This window comes from Phanerochaete carnosa (assembly GCF_000300595.1).
Source record: "Phanerochaete carnosa HHB-10118-sp unplaced genomic scaffold PHACAscaffold_9, whole genome shotgun sequence".
Taxonomy (NCBI): Eukaryota; Fungi; Basidiomycota; class Agaricomycetes; order Polyporales; family Phanerochaetaceae; genus Phanerochaete; species Phanerochaete carnosa.
In genome coordinates this window covers 1987649-2006233 of record NW_006767636.1, presented here as the reverse complement: position 1 = coordinate 2006233, position 18585 = coordinate 1987649, and the positions used below count along the sequence as shown (strand labels likewise).

At 54.1% G+C, this 18585-nt stretch overlaps 7 protein-coding genes across 7 annotated transcripts; 4 read left to right on the top strand and 3 right to left on the bottom strand.

The window, feature by feature from the left end:
* Positions 1-767: 767 nt before the first annotated feature.
* Positions 768-1169, top strand: PHACADRAFT_31877 (uncharacterized protein; the record flags this gene model as incomplete). The annotated part of the gene is made up of 1 exon (XM_007399218.1): positions 768-1169. One exon carries the CDS (start codon positions 768-770, stop codon positions 1167-1169), a length of 402 nt encoding a protein of 133 aa, XP_007399280.1.
* Positions 1170-3425: 2256 nt separating this feature from the next.
* On the top strand, positions 3426-6191 carry PHACADRAFT_165434 (uncharacterized protein; the record flags this gene model as incomplete). Its single annotated transcript, XM_007399839.1, has 10 exons — positions 3426-3541; positions 3597-3705; positions 3764-3793; positions 3848-4015; positions 4063-4318; positions 4368-4651; positions 4702-5083; positions 5140-5580; positions 5634-6112; positions 6168-6191. 10 exons carry the CDS (start codon positions 3426-3428, stop codon positions 6189-6191), a joined length of 2289 nt encoding a protein of 762 aa, XP_007399901.1.
* A 964-nt stretch (positions 6192-7155) lies between these two features.
* On the bottom strand, positions 7156-7507 carry PHACADRAFT_262601 (uncharacterized protein; the record flags this gene model as incomplete). Its single annotated transcript, XM_007399838.1, has 1 exon — positions 7156-7507. A coding segment is annotated over exon 1 (180 nt), but the record flags the coding sequence as incomplete, so codon positions are not given.
* Positions 7508-9037: 1530 nt separating this feature from the next.
* PHACADRAFT_262599 (uncharacterized protein) lies at positions 9038-9767 on the bottom strand (the record flags this gene model as incomplete). The annotated part of the gene is made up of 3 exons (XM_007399837.1): positions 9038-9261; positions 9323-9577; positions 9637-9767. Coding segments are annotated over 3 exons (440 nt in total), but the record flags the coding sequence as incomplete, so codon positions are not given.
* Positions 9768-10012: 245 nt separating this feature from the next.
* On the top strand, positions 10013-10364 carry PHACADRAFT_262598 (uncharacterized protein). Its single transcript, XM_007399836.1, has one exon. It carries the CDS (start codon positions 10064-10066, stop codon positions 10244-10246), a length of 183 nt encoding a protein of 60 aa, XP_007399898.1. The 5' UTR covers positions 10013-10063; the 3' UTR covers positions 10247-10364.
* Positions 10365-10528: 164 nt separating this feature from the next.
* On the bottom strand, positions 10529-13622 carry PHACADRAFT_262596 (uncharacterized protein). Its single transcript, XM_007399835.1, has 6 exons — positions 13420-13622; positions 12734-13362; positions 12626-12683; positions 10914-12570; positions 10686-10860; positions 10529-10631 (listed from the first exon to the last, which is right to left on the bottom strand). Exons 1-4 carry the CDS (start codon positions 13568-13570, stop codon positions 12278-12280), a joined length of 1131 nt encoding a protein of 376 aa, XP_007399897.1. The 5' UTR covers positions 13571-13622; the 3' UTR covers positions 10529-10631; positions 10686-10860; positions 10914-12277.
* Positions 13623-14786: 1164 nt separating this feature from the next.
* Positions 14787-18477, top strand: PHACADRAFT_128297 (uncharacterized protein). Its single transcript, XM_007399834.1, has 13 exons — positions 14787-15675; positions 15726-15824; positions 15876-15946; positions 15998-16114; positions 16171-16304; positions 16358-16367; positions 16424-16493; positions 16550-16762; positions 16821-16946; positions 17007-17189; positions 17239-17335; positions 17387-17510; positions 17569-18477. The coding sequence occupies exons 1-13, from the start codon at positions 14962-14964 to the stop codon at positions 18299-18301; spliced, it is 2691 nt and encodes an 896-aa protein (XP_007399896.1). The 5' UTR covers positions 14787-14961; the 3' UTR covers positions 18302-18477.
* Positions 18478-18585: the final 108 nt, after the last annotated feature.

Here is an 18585-nt window from a genome sequence, read left to right as displayed (position 1 = left end):
TCATTACTGCAACTAAGGACATGTACGGTATGATTTAGGGCAGCAGCATTCGCCTAAAATTCTTCAGTCCGTCCTTGATGTGATCCCGAGGCCGGCACTGCATAAGATGCCACCAGGCTGATATGCTTAGTATACTATCACAGTCACCTGTTTCGTCAGCGTTATTGTAGATGAACAAGAGAAGGCACTAACACAGTCCAGCGAATCGGCCTGTCGCATCTTCGTTGATTCTGATGATATTCTTAAGTTTAGAGCCGACGGTGAGTTGACGGCTTGCTTTGGTAGTCACATACGGAGATTATAAACACCTTCTCTTGTCACGAACTGTAGATCCGGCTCTTTTCAGGAGATCGGCCCCCGGGCGAGCCTGTTGCCGTATAATGATCCCCGAGTGCCCACGTCTTTACCGGAACCTTGAATCCCGAGAAGATTACATAAATGCGTCATTTGTCCGTCAGGCACGTCAACTTCCTTCGCAAAAATGAACTGAGAGCATCAGAGCTTAAAGACACCTACCTTTTATAACGCCACGGAAGAGGTATTTGAAGCACAGAGCGTCTGACTCGGAGGGGCGTGCATATCGGATCGCTTGGCCATTTCGCTGAGGTGCCAGGACCATACAGCGATGTAGCTATATAAGTCGCCGGATTGATTGGTCTACAAATCAAAATACTCACTGCCATTCACAAGCACCATCTGCCTCCAACGCTAACCACTATAGCCGGAATTAGTCTATGGTCTCCAGAAAGTTTGTATGGCCACCCACAATGAACATGTTCTACAAATCTCCAGCTTTAAGTACTGAGGCGCGAAGTGGCAATGCTGAATACTCCGACGTCACCGATGAGCGTGCTGACAATTATTTGGCTGCAGAGTACAGCTCCCATAGGCCCAACGCCACGAGGTGCCTCCTCACCTGGCCTGTGGGGGCAGCATATCGAGGCACTGGCATTGTGCGACTGCTGAACGACGAGGACACTGCTCGTTTGCGCCTGCATGCTACGACTCACGACCGGAGCGACGTCGTCGGCAACGAAATCTTTGGCGTCTGGGCGCATCGGAAAGAATGGACGCTCCATATGCTTGACCGTCAGCAACGCAGCATGATGGAAGAAATTGCCTCCAAGCGCCCTACAGTTAGTATACTGTGTCAGAAAGCTTGGATCTAGAGCTTACCAAGGCCTGTTGTGCGCGCGGGTTCTTCCTAGATGAGACCGTGCGTCACTACACGAGGTCTATAGGCCTTGCGGACAAACCTTGTGGGTAACTGAAAGCGCCTGATATATCCGATTGAGCTCACCAGTCATCTACAGCCCGAAAGATGAAGGCGCCTGTGTGCGAAGGCCTCTAGGCGATCGATGACGAAGACTGGGACGGCGACGAGGGACAGCACCGCATTTACGCCGACGCCGATGCCGACGCCGCTCGGTCGCATTCCGAAGCATTGGTATACAAGAGTGCATGAACGTTAGCACTTCTGTCTCCGATGAGCCGATGAGTAGCATCTCGGAAGAGTGGGTGGACAACCTTACATGGAACAGGCGAAAAGCCCGACAGACGGGCAAATGAATGACATCTTCGACGGCGAGGTCCAGGAGAAAGCTACGCCGAGCCACATGCTCGTAACTATGCTTAATCATTCCATTCCACATCTATGCTATACCCTAGAATCTAATTTTGCTGCGGTTGGCGTATGAACCTCCGAAAGTAGCGTTGTAGATGCTCACTGACACCCGATGTAGAATTACTGCTCATGAACACCGTATTCTGCGCATTGTTATTTAGTGCTCACATCTTCATGCACGAGGATTCCTATACGGATACAGGGATAACAATCATGCTGTATCCGCCCGTGAATCTTTAACCCAGATGGGACAGAGACGAAAGGTCAAGAAAAGCAGGGGCCAACGCGTGTAAAGGCGCCAATCATCTGATGCGCTCTGACTTTCACCGACTGTGATGCGCCCTGTATTAATGGTGCGTCAAGCGCGCAGTGTGTCGGTTTGCACCTTCCCCCCGAAGGCGGGTATTGCTATCGATACAGACCTCTGCCCTGAATGTGACCGCTAGGCGCGAAGAATTCTCGAGGTTCCCAGCTTTCGGTCACCTACGGCACGCTACCGGTGAATATACCCGTCCTTAACACGGCACACTGACAGTCACGCGCTGAAAACGATGGTAACCGTGGCGGGACTTTATGTCCGACAGGTCCTTTCAGCGTCAAGCTAGCTGAAGTCACGAGGCTGTAGCTGGGACAGTCGTCACTTTTGTATGGGAGGCTAATACCGCCGTTGGAGACGTTCTATTTGGTTAATGTCCATTCAGTGCCCACGTCTCCCGAGTGGGGCCGTGACTTTTATGAAGTTCCGCGGTGTAAGTGTTCGCAGACACATAGTGGCATTGACGACAGCTCGTCGGGGACCATGAGATGAGTCAGGATCGCCGAGCTGAACGGTTATGAGAAGGTGATGCTGGGTCTCCGCGTGAGAGAGTAATAGAATTGCTAGCCACCTGTATCAGAGCAAGGCTCACGGGAGACTCAAATTCAAATTTATTCACCTAGGCTTGAACACGACAATTCAGCAGCTAGAGCACTCAAGAATTATGAGCAGTCCGGCGCTCACGTTCAGCGCTCAGCGCTTAACCATCTGGGCAAGACAGAAACTCTGGGCAGCAGTAGAAAGAGAAACTCAGCGCGATTTATCTTCCAAATGTCGAACGTAGTGACAAAAGGACGCGTTTATGTTGTACTCGCTTCTGCAATCATGGTTGTACAATCTTGAATACTTGAGCGAGGATAAAGAGGGGGAGGGCAGCGATCGCCCTCGTGGCAGGCACTCTCCCCGCATAAAGCCCAGACTCTGGCGAATGACCGTACCCGCCTCTCCCCGCAGTTCGTATCTCGCGGTGACAGGTGAATATAATAGTGATTGTTGAACCCCGCGTGAGGACATGTGCTGGAAAAGGACGCTGAGGAAGGTCCGCTGTAACAGCGCAGGGCCGAGAAAGCCACTAGCGCTATCCAGGACAAGTTTTCTGGCAGTCAAAGCGTGAACGACCAGTCGGTGGGGAGGTCGCCAGTGTCGGCCGCAGACAAAATCGGTGGACGAATTTGAAGCGTTCGGTGTTGCGGAGGGGGACTCGGCGGCGTAAGCCAATCAGAGGCCGGAGGACAGGTGTGTTCGTCGCCGGCTTCTCGGAGGTTCGGCGTAAAAGGACGGCTGCGATTGGCTTCGGCTCCTGGGTCCGAAGAATCACGTTGGACATAAATTCCTCCATAGGTCCGGACGCTGCCGGCACGCCTTGATCCTCAACCTCTTTTTCTCCTCTCGAGCCCGTCGACGTCCTCGACGTCCTTGACGATGTTCAACCTCGCAGGGCGAACAGCGACCGCATGGAGGTCACTCCAGCGGTTGACCGCTGGTATGGCCACCGTCGCTGAACCTATTGGCGCAACAAAAGTCCCCATGTCGCTCCTCGAGCCCAAGTCGTATATCAACTACCAACGAATCGAGGATAACCTCGCTGTCATTCGCGACAGGTATGTTTCGCGTTGGAATGATCGTTCAGAATACGAAACCAATGTACTTTAACAGGCTGAAGCGTCCCTTGACGCTTTCCGAGAAGATTCTGTACGGCCATCTTGATGACGCCGTGAACCAGGACATTGAGCGCGGCGTGAGCTACCTTAAGCTTCGACCTGACGTACGTGCCTCCTCCAGTGCTATGCAAACTAGCCTGACCACTGCACTTCGTTGTACAGCGTGTTGCCTGCCAGGATGCCACTGCGCAGGTGCGTTTCGCGGCATTTCGACGCGCGTCTATACCCTGACGTCACGCCTTTAAGATGGCCATTCTCCAATTCATGTCTGCGGGCATGGACACCACTGCCGTCCCCACCACTGTGCACTGTGATCACCTTATTGAAGCTCAGATTGGCGGGGTTAAGGATTTGGCACGTGCAAAGGAGATGAACAAGGAGGTTTACGACTTCTTGGCGACTGCTACGGCTAAGGTACGTTTTATATTCTGCTTATAGACTGTGGCCTTACCCTTCTATAGTACGGTATGGGTTTCTGGCACCCTGGCTCTGGTATCATTCACCAGATCATCCTCGAGAACTACGCCTTCCCCGGCGGTTTGATGATCGGTACGGACTCGCACACACCTAACGCAGGCGGTCTCGGCATGGTTGCCTGCGGTGTTGGTGGTGCTGACGCGGTCGATGTCATGGCTGGTCTTCCTTGGGAACTGAAGTGCCCTAAGGTCATCGGTGTCAACCTCACTGGCGAGCTCTCCGGCTGGACCGCTCCTAAAGGTAAGTCTCTTATCTATCGGCGTCTTGGCGGCCTCTGATAGCGAGGCAGATGTGATCCTCAAGGTTGCTGGCGTCCTTACGGTCAAGGGAGGCACTGGTGCTATCGTCGAGTACACTGGTCCCGGTGTCGAGTCTCTGTCATGCACTGGTATGGCTACGATTTGCAACATGGGTGCGGAAATTGGCGCTACTACGTCGCTTTTCCCCTTCAACCGTCGTATGGTCGACTACCTCAAAGCTACCAAGCGTGGCCAGATTGCTCAGTACGCTCAGCGCTTCCAACACAACCTGAAGGCTGACAAGGGTGCCGAGTATGACCGGGTGATTGATATCGTGCGTATCCGACGTTCGCTCATATGCGCCCAGCTAACGCAGGATCGTAGAACCTTTCCGAGCTTGAGCCCCATATCAACGGTCCCTTTACCCCCGACCTGGCCACTCCACTCTCTAAGTTCAAGAACGCTGTCAAGGAGAATGGTTGGCCTCAGGACATTAAGGTTGCGCTTATCGGCTCATGCACCAACTCTTCGTACGAGGACATGTCTCGTGCCGCTGCGATCGCCCGTCAGGCTGCCGACCACGGTCTCCAGACCAAGAGCAAGTTCACGGTTACCCCCGGTTCTGAGCAGGTTCGCGCTACTATTGCCCGCGACGGGCAGATAGCCGCCCTTGAGGAGGTTGGTGGTCTGGTACTTGCCAATGCATGCGGTCCTTGCATTGGTCAATGGGACAGGCGCGACGTGGAGAAGGGAGAGGCTAATTCTAGTACGTCTCGTTTACTGTGTTTACAGCATTGTGGCCTATGCTGACCGGTTTTCTAGTTATCACCTCGTACAACCGCAACTTCACTGGTCGTAACGATGCTAACCCTGCCACGCACGCTTTCGTTGCTTCCCCCGATATTGTCACTGCCATGGCGTTTGCTGGTGACCTGACTTTTAACCCTATCACTGATGTTCTCACTGGTTCCGATGGCAAGCCTTTCAAGTTCAACGATCCTTCAGGCAACGAACTGCCCCCTCGTGGCTTCGACCCGGGCGAAAACACCTACCAGGCTCCTCCGGAAAACCGTGCTAGCGTTCAGGTCGCTGTCAGCCCCAAGTCTGATCGGCTTCAGCTCCTCAAGCCTTTCGCTCCCTGGGATGGCAAGACCCCTACCGATCTCCCCATTCTCATCAAGGTTAAGGGCAAGTGCACGACTGACCACATCTCTGCTGGCGGCCCCTGGCTCAAGTACCGTGGACATCTCGAGAATATTTCCCGTAAGCTCATCGCTGCCTGTAGCAGAAAATATCATGCTGACCCGTATTTCTAGAGAACTGCCTCATCGGTGCCGTCAACTCTGAGAACGGTGAAGCAAACAAGGTCAAGAATCAACTCACTGGCGAACTCGGCCCTGTCCCTGCTACCGCGGCTTACTACCGTGACCACGGCATCAAGTGGGTTGCTGTCGGCGACCACAACTATGGTGAAGGTTCCTCTCGTGAGCATGCTGCCCTCGAACCCCGCTTCCTTGGTGGCCTTGCTATCATCACCCGCTCGTTCGCCCGCATCCACGAGACCAACCTCAAGAAGCAGGGTATGCTCGCGCTTACCTTCGTTAACCCTGAGGACTACGACAAGGTCCGCCCCAGCGACCGTATTGATATCCTCGGCCTCGAGTCCTTCACTCCCGGCAAGGACTTGACTTTGGTCCTCAAGCACGAGGACGGTGCCAAGGAGGAGATCCCTCTTGCGCACTCGTTCAACGAGGGCCAGATCGAGTGGTTCAAGGCCGGCTCTGCCCTCAACCTGGTACGTGCCCATAGTGCTGCGTTAGAAACCTCAGAGGTACTAACTGTCTATGTAGATGGCCAAGCAGACCAAGCAATAAATGCATGCCGCCGAATCCTGCACTCACACGCTATCCGTCGGGCTGTGACTAGAACCCTCTCTGGACCGCGTCCCTCCCGTTGCTGGTGATAATGCGCCTACATCTGCGACTCTGCGATTCGAAGCCTTACTCGTTATCCAGGTCTTTCTAGCTATGATAGATTACGTCGGGCTGCTGTCATCATTGTCTCTTTCCTTCTATCCTCATCCGCGCTTTAGTCTTCTTTGTAACGAACGAATTCTTGAGATGAATGCAAATGATCGTTCAACATTCAAATCTGTACGTGACTTTCGAGGTGGGTACGTCCGATGCTGGTAAGTTTGTCGCCTGTTTTCCTGTTGCATTTCAGCATCGCCGTCGGGGATGTGGCTTACATAATCTGACCTAGTTCAACTTTCTTTGAGCGGATAGGCGGTTGCCTCCAAACCGATTGCTTGTTCGAAGTTCGAAACATGAAGTCGGGTCTGTGAGAGCGGCGATTTGTGGTTAATAGGGGACAGTGGCGAAGGTAATGATGTCTCTCCCCTGCCTTTGGCTCAGAATGCGGTTAACGTCTAATATTGCGCCCATTTTTTGCAATAAGTACAGGTTCCCCGATTAATGTACGCAGAGGGGTGAAACATCGTCTTTCGGATGATGCAGGTGTGTTGGGCCATATTCATTTCGTCGTAACCCGTCATGCCACAGCTCACAAACCGACACTCCCGAACATTACTTGAACACAGCCTTTTTGCGTGCTTCTTGAGGAACCTGTTTGGCATATGTATATAGCAGTCGTAAGTGCTGCTGTGCCAGATATTACGCGTCGCTAACGGCCAGACACGTGCACAGGAGGTTGGAAACATATATTCAGGGGTTTTGTCGCGCTTTTCATCCCGAACTTCTATACTACCCAGAGCTATGATGGCTGAGTAGCCACAACAATCCTACAGGCCCATCTGGCGCTTGTAGCGAAGTTCCGCTCGCCCACATTAATATTCCGCCCCAGAGGCGGTGCTCGATTCCGCGCGGCCGGTCGCAAACGTTTGTCAGTGCGGTGCAAAGGCCCAAGCGACAGATGCGGCCGCCACTCGGCCGCCGCCCACTCGCGAATCTCCTGGGGTCTCGATCGTAAACATCCTTCGGGAGGTGCATCGTAATTCATGCGTGAGAGTCGCCGCCCATGACTTCGTGCCGCGCCCCGTGTTTCCAGGCCATTCGACGGCCTCTTGAAGGTTCCACCATGCAAGGATGCGAACGCAGCTGGGCACGATTGTCAGCTCCATTCAGTTCAAGGCATTCGAGGTTTACTCCGCACTGATCTCGCCGAGCTCACCAGTCCCAGTTGTCCAGAAACGGAATTGAGTGCGCTGCCGGCCGCCCATTTGTCCACGATCAAAACGCTGTAACACATCGAGAGAACCCCACATGCTCGGCTCTCGACAGTAGCCCGGGCATATACAAGCGCGGCTGGCGCGCGAGATCGCAAACGGCGAGCACACACGCTGGACTGGTCGTCTGGCGCGGTTGATCGCCTATGCGATGAAAATTATGGCGCCAGAAGACTAATCCTCACGAGGGCACGTCACATGGCGGTCTGCGAGGGGTGGCAGGAAGTGGGGCCACGGCGTTACGAAGCGTTAATGTGTGCTGTCTGACCACTTGTGCGTGCCCAGCGGTATTCGCTAACACGCGTGTGCGCGGAGACCAGTGTTCCAAGCTCTGTTTCTTCTCGCCGCCATGCAAGAGATGCGAATTTCACGTGCTCTCACCAATACATGTCCAGGTGCGCGATGGAATTTGCGACTGCTCGATACGGGCTTAATACACCGTTTACCACTTGCATGCTCTTGCATGCCACAGACGAAGACCGCGGATTTTTTACCGGCAGCCCGGCAATCCTCTGCTCGCGCGAGCAGACCATGCTACGTCACGGTGGCACTGTCCGAAACGGCTTGGGATCTCCGACCCTGTGCGATTTAGAAGCCACATCGCGAAACTTTCAATACCTTGAAACTATCTGCGCCTTTGGACTTCGTGCGTAAGCTCTTTGCTCCTGCTCTTTCCTGCTCGTAGACCTAACAAACCGGGAATTGTACACATGTTTACGTCCGCGTGGATCCTCCTCGCCTTTTCTAGCAACAGCCGCTAACCCTGGGACTGCAGGCGAGTGGGGTTCAGTACCCCTGTCAGCACAATGAAGTGTGGCCCACTCGTAACAGCATCCTCAAAAACAATTTGCGGCGGCTCAGGCTTCCTACCTCATGCGAAAGGATATATATCGAAAAGGTATGAGGCATTTCAGGCGTCTGTGGCGGTATCCGCGACTCATGCTCAGCCAAGCACAAGTGTGTGCCAAATGCCCCACACGATACTCTGCACTGGGACAGGACGTGTCTAGGATCAATTTTGGCTGATGGCCGTGCCGAGGAACTAACCAAATTTCTCTGCCGTAGAAGAGAGTGAGAGCCAAGGGCCAGCAAATCTATCTTTGAACTGCCGGACGCGCCTGGCACCTTTCGCACTTGCGACCTTTCGAACTTTTATTCGCTGCATTCCGTCCTTCAAAGCGATCCCCGCACTGGTTCACAATGCGCCGCTCTCGTCAGCTTTTTGATACTGGCTGCGGCTTTTCCCCCGCCCTTGCGAGAACCATCGACATCAATGCAGGCAGCGCAGGCGATGGAGGCAACCGCAGTGCCGGCGGCGGTTTGTTTAGGTGCATCAGCACATCAGCGCCAATGGGTCATAGGAAGCGCCAAGCAATCCAATTCTATGCTGCGAATCGCCAGATATTCGACAGCAGAGGTACTATCCATTATCACACATGCCTCAATGGTTTGAAACTTCGCGCAGCTTTGCTACTTATAAACGGTGCAGAGATTGCAAGATTAATCACCCAGGTATCTGGTGTTGTTGTTCGCTAAGTATGTACAGTATTCACGTAATGCAGGATGCGCATACTATAGATACGAGAAGTCCGTGAATAATAGTTAGCTCATAAGAAATTATTGAGACGATTCCTAGTATCTGCCAATCAAGACACGGTCAAAGGGACGAAGGTGGTCTGGAGAATAGCCTCAGGCCCGGCCTACAAAGAGAATCGCTAGTTAGACGACGCCTGACAGGCACATAGATCAATGAGTACTTACCCCGACCAAGACGAGATGCGTAGCAATGAGAGCAACATTTTCGCCGCTAGTGAACGACGGCGGAACCTCGACCGTGAAGTTCTGGTGAGGTGGCAATTGAGTAGCTCCGGGTTGGAACTCGGGGTCCCAGAGCCCGTTGAAGAGGATTTGACCGAGTATGTCAGACGGGTCGTAGCTGGGGCTGGTGCATCCGTCGGCTGGGCAAGATGCCATTGAGAGCACGAGTCCGACCTCAGTCGACCCGGTCAAGGAGTCCTGCGGGCGTCGTAGTCAGCGCCAGCCGCGCTGACGTCATCACAGTCATAAAAACGCACCGGCTTATTGACCTGAACTGTCATGGACTGGCCCGGGCTGACAGTCGAATTGGCAGCGGGGAAGCCAATGGCAATGTTCTGCGCGAAGCAGGTAGCAGCGAGGGCGGCGACGACAGCGAAGTACTTCATTGTGAGGAGCGTTTAGAGTGTGAAGTGGGCAGATTTCGTCAAGTCCGAATGTGCTGGGCGATGAAACCGCTTTGCGTCGGGCATTATATATACGTGCAAGAGTGCATTGGCGCCCTCGGGCAAAAGAGCCCTGGCGACGCTTCAAGCTTCAAGGCTATTCTCCACTGCCGATGTGTTGCAGTGTTTTGATCATGAACAAATGGGCGGCCGGCAGCGCACTCAATTCCGTTTCTGGACGACTGAGGCTGGTGAACTCGGCGAGACCAGTGCAAGGTCAACCTCGAATGCCTTGAACTGAATGGAGCTGGCCATCGTGCCCAGCTGCGTTCGCATCCTTGCATGGTGGAGTCTTCAAGAGGCCGTCGAATGGCCTGGAAACGCGGGCGCGGCACGAAGGCATGAGCGGCGACTCTCACGCATGAATTACGATGCACCTCCCGAAGGGTGCTCGCGATCGAGACCCCAGGAGATTCGCGAGTAAGGCGGCGGCCGAGCGGCGGCCGCATCTGTCGCTTGGGCCTTTGCACCGCACTGACAAACGTTTGCGACTGGCCGCGCGGAATTGAGCACCGCCTCTGGGGCGGAATATTAATGTGGGCGAGCGGAACTTCGCTACAAGCGCCAGATGGGCCCGTAGGATTGTTGTGGCTACTCGGCCATCACAGGCGCGCTGTCAGCTCTTCGGGGTTTAGTGGTACATATAGGAGTTCGGGATGAAAAGCACGACCACTACTGGTCTGGTGCCCGCCCGAAACTCCCGGTATATACCATCGAACACGCTGGTCGTCGTCTCAAGAAGGAGCTCAGGTATGAGATGGGTGATGCGCCGAGGACAGGTGACAAATGGAAGGTAACGTTGTCGTCTCGTAAGTGAGCCCTTTGCTTCAACACCGACTGTCTTGATTGATGTAAGCCTCTAGGATTTTTCTCGGCCTAATGATGAAAAGGTGATAGCCTTCAGACCGTGCGGTGTATTTTTGGATGATCTGCAGAACGCCGTGACGCGTGTACTGTCGGATCCCTACACTTTTGACTGAGCGGCGGCGAACGCAGCTCAATTGTGGGTGATCCCATGTGACTCGAGAAGGCTTTATTGTGAGTTCTTTGACGCCATGAGCACTCGAACTGCGTTGCTAATGATGAAGCAGTCGTCCTGCAGTCAAGTACAACGAGCAGTGGTCACAACGACACAGTATAGCAGCATGTTGAGGCCCAGAGCCAAAGCCGGGACACTTCTTCAGGTTCACACCGGGTTACTGGACGAGCATTTTGTGAGCTCTTCAGTAGACCTACTGATGTGCTAGCAATGACACTTCAAGTGTTTCCTTGCCTCGCAATCACTATGAAGAGGAGTCCCTGTCCTCGAGGGACTTCGAACGAACAGCCGCTACTTGTGGCTCAAAACAGAGAATGTCAAGCAAGAAGCCTTAACTCGCTACTCTCGACGTTACCGACGCATTCCGAACTGTAAGCACGTCGTGTCCGATGCGTTCTTGTAGATCTTGGCGTGCCATACGAACTCACATCCTCCCGCTGTAAATGTTCCAGGGTATAGGCGCACTCGCACATAAAAGGTCCCAATCGTGAACGTGCAGCCCGCGTCTCCTCAACCGTACATGGAGATATTCTCCGACTTCCTCTGGCCCAGCTCGGTCCTCCAGATCGACGTCGTCGAGGTTATCAGCGACTTATACCTGCTCTACCCGCGTTGGCCGCTCGCCGAGTGGCTTTCCCGCACAAGACACTATGTGAGGTCCTCGAGGCGAATATCGACGCCGTGCCCTTCAACGCATATCTGAGAAGCGGGCCATCCTCTTCTTGGGCTTGTCCTTCGGCGAGTTCGCGCTCCGCAACAAGCAGAAGTCCCGAGAGAGCAAGTATAACGCCAATTTCTCGTACGATTTTCGTGAGCCAAGGGCGGTCTCCGTGTCGGCGCCAACTTCAAGGCCTAAATTTCTCCCGTCGCCTGCTGTATCGACCCTGTGCCTAACGTGATCGCTGATTCGCTACTGCCGCACGGCCAGCCGAGGAGCTTGGTTAGCTACGTCCCCGTCCAGCTGCACCATCCCATGGCAACGCATCACGCAGCGAGGGATCGCCGGAATCGGGCTCGCGTTCTGCACTGAGGACGGGCTGCGCGATTACTGCGTGGCTGGACTATGGCACCAAACACTTGTGCGCTCGTTACTGCACCGGACAAAATATTGCAATGATTGTTCCTGTATACTTGCCTCTTCGAGTTCATGCGCGGGAGCAGTGCCGTTTTTGATGTCGCGCCCGACGCGATCGGCTGTTGCAGGCTGACCTGCACTGCCGTCTCATCATGTCTTCAAGGCTTTGCATCGTGCCCAATTACATTCAGTTTCGCGCGGTCCGAAGCGATAGTAATAACATCATAGATTCTAAAGCTACATCTGCTATACGCTATTTCCAGGACTTACACAGCTATGCCACTTTTCTACACATATGGTACACGCAATTGTACAATTGTAGAGTTCTAAATCAGAAACGTTCACTCCTTCTTCCAACCCGTACGCTTGATGTAGCTAACACTGGCAGCGTTGGCACCCTTGATCGCGTTGAAGACGATCTCCTCGTTAATAGCGATCTCCATGTTCCAGATCGTCTCGTTCGGTGCGCACGAGAGCTTTGCGACGGAGCGGATCTCCTCGTCGGTCACGTTTGGGATGCCGAGGAGCTCGAAGGTCACGGGCAGGTCGACGGAGAGCATAAACCCGATGTAGCGATCGAGCTCCGCGGAATCGGCGCCGTTCAAGATGAGCTGCGCGACTACGCCAAAAGCGACTGGACGCGGAATTAGTTGCCTTGGTACCAGGAAGCAAGCTTCATGGCAATTCACCTTTCTCTCCGTGCATCAAACCGTGCAGAGCATGAATAGCAGTGAAGCCGTTGTGGATCTACAATAGTGCGTAAGAACCATGTCAATGCGAGAGCGGAGACCTCATACGGCGTGAGCAGCAGCAAGTCCTCCAGACTCAAAGCCGAGTCCGGACAGCAGCGTGTTTGCCTCTACGACCGCCTCGAACGCGGGAGTGAGGGCCTTGGCCTTGTTCGCTTCGTACGCTTGCTTGCCGTATTTGAGCAGGATCTCCTCGCACTTTGCGCCGACCGCCTCCGAGAGGTCTGTCGGGAGGAGGCCGCCAAAGTTCGGGCTGTGCCGCGACTGGCGCGCCTCGATGTTCGTCGCGATGGCATCGCCGATGCCGGCGGCGAGGAAGCGCGCGGGGGCCTGGACGATGACGCTCGTGTCGACGAGGACGAGGTTCGGGTTCTTGTCATAGAACGTGTATTTTTCGAACGCGCCGTCCGGCGTGTAGATCACGGAGAGCGCGGAGCACGGTGCGTCCGTCGACGCGGTCGTGGGCAGGACTGCGACAGGTAGCTTGAGCAGGTCTGCGACGCACTTGGCGGTGTCGATCGTCTTGCCGCCGCCGAGTGCGATGACGAAGTCGCTCCGGGACTCCTTGCCGAGTGTGACGAGCCGTTCGATCTCCTGTGTGGAGGCCTCGCCACCGAAGCGGCCACGGGTGACCTTGAATTGCGCTTGCTCCAAGGCCTCGACGAGCTGCTTTCCCGCTGATCACCAACGAGTCAACTTGGGTCTGTGGGCCCCCGTATGCAGGCTGCACGCACCGATGTTGAACACCAGATCATCTACTGCCAACAACGGGGTACGGCCGAGCGAGTCGAGATACTTGGCCGCATTCTTGATGGCATTCGGGCCCTGGATGTACTTTTGGGGCGACTGGAAGATGCGCTCAGTGAGGTGCTTGAGGTTAGGCATGAGTCGCAGTGGTGGAACGAAGCTCTGCGATGTCTCAAGCTATATAATGACGAGTGTGTCGGCCGAGATCAAAGCCCATAGGGGCCTAGTTATCGCACATTCCGGAGAAGTATCGTTGCAGGCACACGTTCTGGTTTCAGGTACCCACGGGAGGAGTCTCCGCCGGACCGAGACGGACTGGTGACGGTCTGGAGTGACTTGGTAAAGTGAAGGACCGGATGATACGGAAGATACAAGGCACTTTTTATATGCATGGGAAGGCCTAGGTCAAGATGTATTCTTCAAGCTGGAAGCAAGTCCTCCTACGGGACAAAGCAGGTATTCGTTCTCCGAGCTTCGGAGATGTAGATAACGCGGGGCTGAACACAGATTTATGAACTCAAATTTGCTCCGCTGATTCCGTCTTCGCCACTTCGAGGTCCTAAGGACTTGACCAAACACGACCTAGACTTCCACGAGATTGGAGCTTTGGAGATGCTGGAGCTAACCCATACATGTGTATGTACCATGTTCCATCTGAAATCCGACGTGAACCCATCAAGTACTACCACCATCTAGGTACCCCCCGCCAGCTACATACTTAGCACCATAGCCCACGCTTCGTGTAATACAGACTTAGTTCATTCTGGGGCAGCCTGGCCTGTTTGGCTTCTCTGGAAATATCGACACCCATGTCACCCACCGGTTGCAGAGTCATGTCGCAGCTCTTGTCTCTCCGCACAGTACTACTAGCTCGGCCAGCCTCACATTCTATGCACAGCTTCAGTAATCGTTGTACCATCTACAGCATCTCTCTTCACACGGCCCCGAGCTAGTTGGACTAAGTACTGTGCGTCCTGCTCAGCCGCGTCGGCCAGCGAGTTGTAAACAAATTACTCTTTCAGGCCCAGGATAGCTGCCACTGTCGACTACGGTCAACGCCACTTCGGCGCTGCGCGTTACTGTTGCGCTCGTTTGCTGAATTCCGGCGCAAGCTGTGCTTAAGCTTCATGGTCACTGGATACGGCTGAGAGGGCGTAGCCCCGATCCTACGCACTGCTTGAAGCTTGACTTGATATCTCTTCGTGGCCGTTGTATCTACAGTGGAATATAGGCTTTCGAAATATCTAAATGTCTTGTTTGAGCATCAGACGATGTAACTTGCGAGAACAGTCGCATCAGCTCCGGTCAATCTCTGTACAGCCTGCTCGCGCGTTGCGGCGGGTGGACAATAGACGCCCTGAAGCTTGACCATGAGTGGGCCTGCTTTCAGTGCTCGTCTGCAACTTGTTTCTCAATTTACTCTTCTCATCTCGAGTCATCTTGAAAGTGTCGTTCGAAAGTATAATCCTCACGTCTCACTCCTTTAATCTTGAACGACCCACTCTCCCACTCACTTATTCACGACCACCATGACTACCTCGCCAACCCTGGATGTGCTCTCGCCGACCAACTCACACTTTCTGCTGAACGCAGAGCGCGACAATGCAGAACACTCAGACGATCACCTGGACATCGACTTTGACAAGTCAGATGGCGACACCGCGTCGCAGCGCTCGATATCACTGTCGTCACCACCTAGGTCGCCTCGGCAGTCCTTGCACGTCGATCAGTCCTTTAATGGTGCAGACGATGATCAGCACATTGACGACTCTCTCACGCCGGTAAACACGGTTAGGGAGAGCCTCGGCTTTGCGCACAGAGACTCGCACCGTTTTACGCTTGACACGGACTTCAGCTCGGAACAGGACGCGGAGGGCGATGACCGCAGTTCGTTCATGCGTCGCCTGAACGACCTGGAGACGCCCTTGTCGAGTGCTGCGCCGTCTATGCACGAGAAAGACATGGAGGATGAACACGAGGCGGGTGTCGAGCACGTTGCTGAGCTGGCGTCGAATGAAGAGGAGGCAGCCGAGCAACCGGCTGCACTGTTTTCGCCTCCGTATGCCTCGAGGATGTCGTATCCACCTCCACCATTGCAAAAACCGGATTCAAGCAGAGAAAGCATCGCCTCCTTTGCCTCAGGCTCAACGTCTCAGTCCAGGAAAGCTCGTCCGGAGTCTATGCTCGTCACGCACCGGGGTCCGTTGGTACTGGGTATTGCGCTAGTGGACTTTAACCATCAGGTTCGTCTCTTCCGCTTCATTAGACGTGTTCCCTCCTTACACTTCCATAGGTCGGCCCAAAGATCCAATTCTCGCGAGGTTCCATCTTTGAGGATGACGAGCTTTCCAAAATACTTCCGTTTTTGGCTTTGCCAGACGGCGCGCATCTGGTGTGTCCTCTCATTTAAGTTACTTCAATAGATTGCCTTACGTTTACTTAGACGGTGGAAGATTACTCGTATTTCCACTTGGTTCCGTCTTCACCGAATCCGACTACCGTCTTCGGAATTTCGTGAGTCGTGACATAGGAATCTACATACAGATTTTGATGTTTGTGCTGCAGATGCAACCGGCAAATACGCAGCTCGGATCTTCTAGTCAAAGACCAAGACGTGACACGTTCTATTGTCCAGAAAGCTGTAGTCGTCCTGGCTGCAAAGCCCGTGTTTGGTCCTATCAGGTAAGTTTGCCCACATGAACGTATACAGCAACGTCTCACTTCTGGCGATCACCCAGAGACCGCTTAGGCGTGGTTACAAAAGCTCTGTTTGCTCAGCGCGACTTCACCGACATGACTATCCTTGACGAGTTCCAAGAGTCGCTAGAGCTGTCGCTGCGCAGTCAGCTGACTGAAAGTGGCCTGTACATGGGTGGGTGTCTTCCTTGCATCATCGTAGGCAGACTCAGTTCATCTCATGCGCAGGGACCAGTCTGTAAGTATCATATCTTGTTTCTTTCTTCTGGAATCTAGGTGTTGAGATCACTGTAGGCGGGAACTCGTACATACCTTCCGGCAGCGAACTCTTGTTCTTCTCAAAGCTCTAATGCTACAGAAGAAGGTAAGTGTCTCATGTACACGCGCGTATCAGCTTGCCCCTAACTTTCTGCACAATAGATCATGTTATACGGGCATCCGGTAGAAAAGCTGTGCACCTACCAGTATTCGTTAGTGACGCTTGTGCCTGGCCTTCTCCAACACCTGGATGACTGCGGGTCTCCCCCGCTGGCCGAACGTGCGAAGGCACTCTCGAAACCAACCGAATTGCGGACATCGGATCCCAGGAGTATGATGGCCTATGTCGGATTGCCGTTGGATCTGTTCGGAAAGGTGGGTTTACGCGCTTTTTTTTGTTCGGCTTATCATGCTTACGGAGGCATATTCGTAGGATGCATTTTTCCAGCCCTATCTGCCTCTACAGCAGCTCGATATGCTGAAAGACACTCAAAGCTGGCTCTGCGGCACGACCAACTCCATCGTGACACAGCAGAAAGAAGTGGACTTGCTGGTTAATGTAAGTGCCCCACCTAACCTGTTCGGATGAGCTCGTTTGACGGGCCATCTTTCCCTGCAGCTGGAAACAGGCTCGTTTGAGTTCCGCGACCCGACACTTGAGCGAGTAACAAGTCTGACACCTGCGGACCGGAAGTGGATGGACGACGTCGTGAAGGATGTCAATGATAGCTTCGACGCGTCGGACCCCACTAGCTCCCCGAGCATCCAGTTCAAAGGTAGCGACGATTTCTTGAGACAAAAGGTGCGTACGTCCCGACTTGGGCACGGCGCCGCGCGCTCACATAGCCTAGTTCGACGAATATATCTCAGGCGCGCTATCGTGCGTGAAATACTCTGATTTCTTGAACAAAGGCCAGGGGTCCGGTGTTATGATCACTGACGGAGCAGGTGAGTTGTACTCATTGAGAGAGCAGAACAGGGCTGATTGGGTCTACTCAGGAGGGAACCCAAATGCGATACAGGATTTCAACATGCTGTGGATAGCAGAATTCAAGAAGACGAGTGCTTATGAGGTCTGGGAGCGAGTGACTGACCCACTACTTTTTGATATCCTTGAGCCACGGTATGCTTAAGTCTCCTGGAGTGTGTCTTTCGAGTCGTGACTGACGGAGGTTGGCCAGACACCCATGCACTGACCGTCCGTCTGTGTTGTCGGACGTGGGCTTGCGCCTAAGCGAAGGCATCCAAGATCTTAGGCTCGACCAACGGCTAGCGCCGACCGGGGAAGCGATCTCCAAGACCTTCTCGGAGGCTTCAACAGGGCTCTTCAAAGCTATAGACGGCGTCCGCGGACGCTGGCTACAACGGAGCGCTAGCTCGCCATTGAGTACATCCGGTCCTCAAGCAAGCAATGCCCCGAGTGGCATCGTGGACGCTGCAAAGTCCGACCCAGGCAGCACCCAATCCACGAGGGACTCTATACTCTCTACCCCAGGTTCATCGCCCAAACCGCCCCCGGCACCCGCAGAGGGCATGCGTCCCTTGAGCTTGAACACCAGCAAAGTGCAGCCGGCGACGGCAGAGGCCAGGCAGTCCCCGAGCTCCTGGGGCTCCAGCATCGGGTCTTTCTTCTCGCAACGGGCCACACGTTTCTCGGTAACCAAGGCCTCGCCACAGACACCCCAGCGCGAGTCGTCGCCGGCGCCTTCGCTCGGCTCTGTGCGCTCGGGCCCGACAGCTGCGCCTACGTCGACGGAGCTCGGGGTCGACGAACTACAGCCGAGGAACCTGGACGAGATGCATGTCCCGGGCGCGACGAAAGCTGGCCATGAACGTAAGCCCTCGGCGGGCTCGATCCGCTCAGACGCATTCACGCTCCATAGCGAAGATAGCGACACTGGTGTCGCTGTGTGATAGCCGTTCTGTTTCTGTTGTTGTTTTGTTCGTTTTCATGCTTTCTTTCCTGTACGTTACTACTTCAGATGTAATAGGCACTGGATCATCCACGCTGGATCTGTTGTTGGATTTAGTTAATTTAGTCCGTAGGACAATGAATGCTCGCATCGAACATGAGGTACCCCTCTTCTCGTGGATAACCCCACTGCCTGACCTTGGGGAAACAGTGTACAACAGACAAGCAATCTGCCGCGTTAAGGAGACTGCCGTTGTGAGCAAGACCACCCCGCGAGACCTGGAAC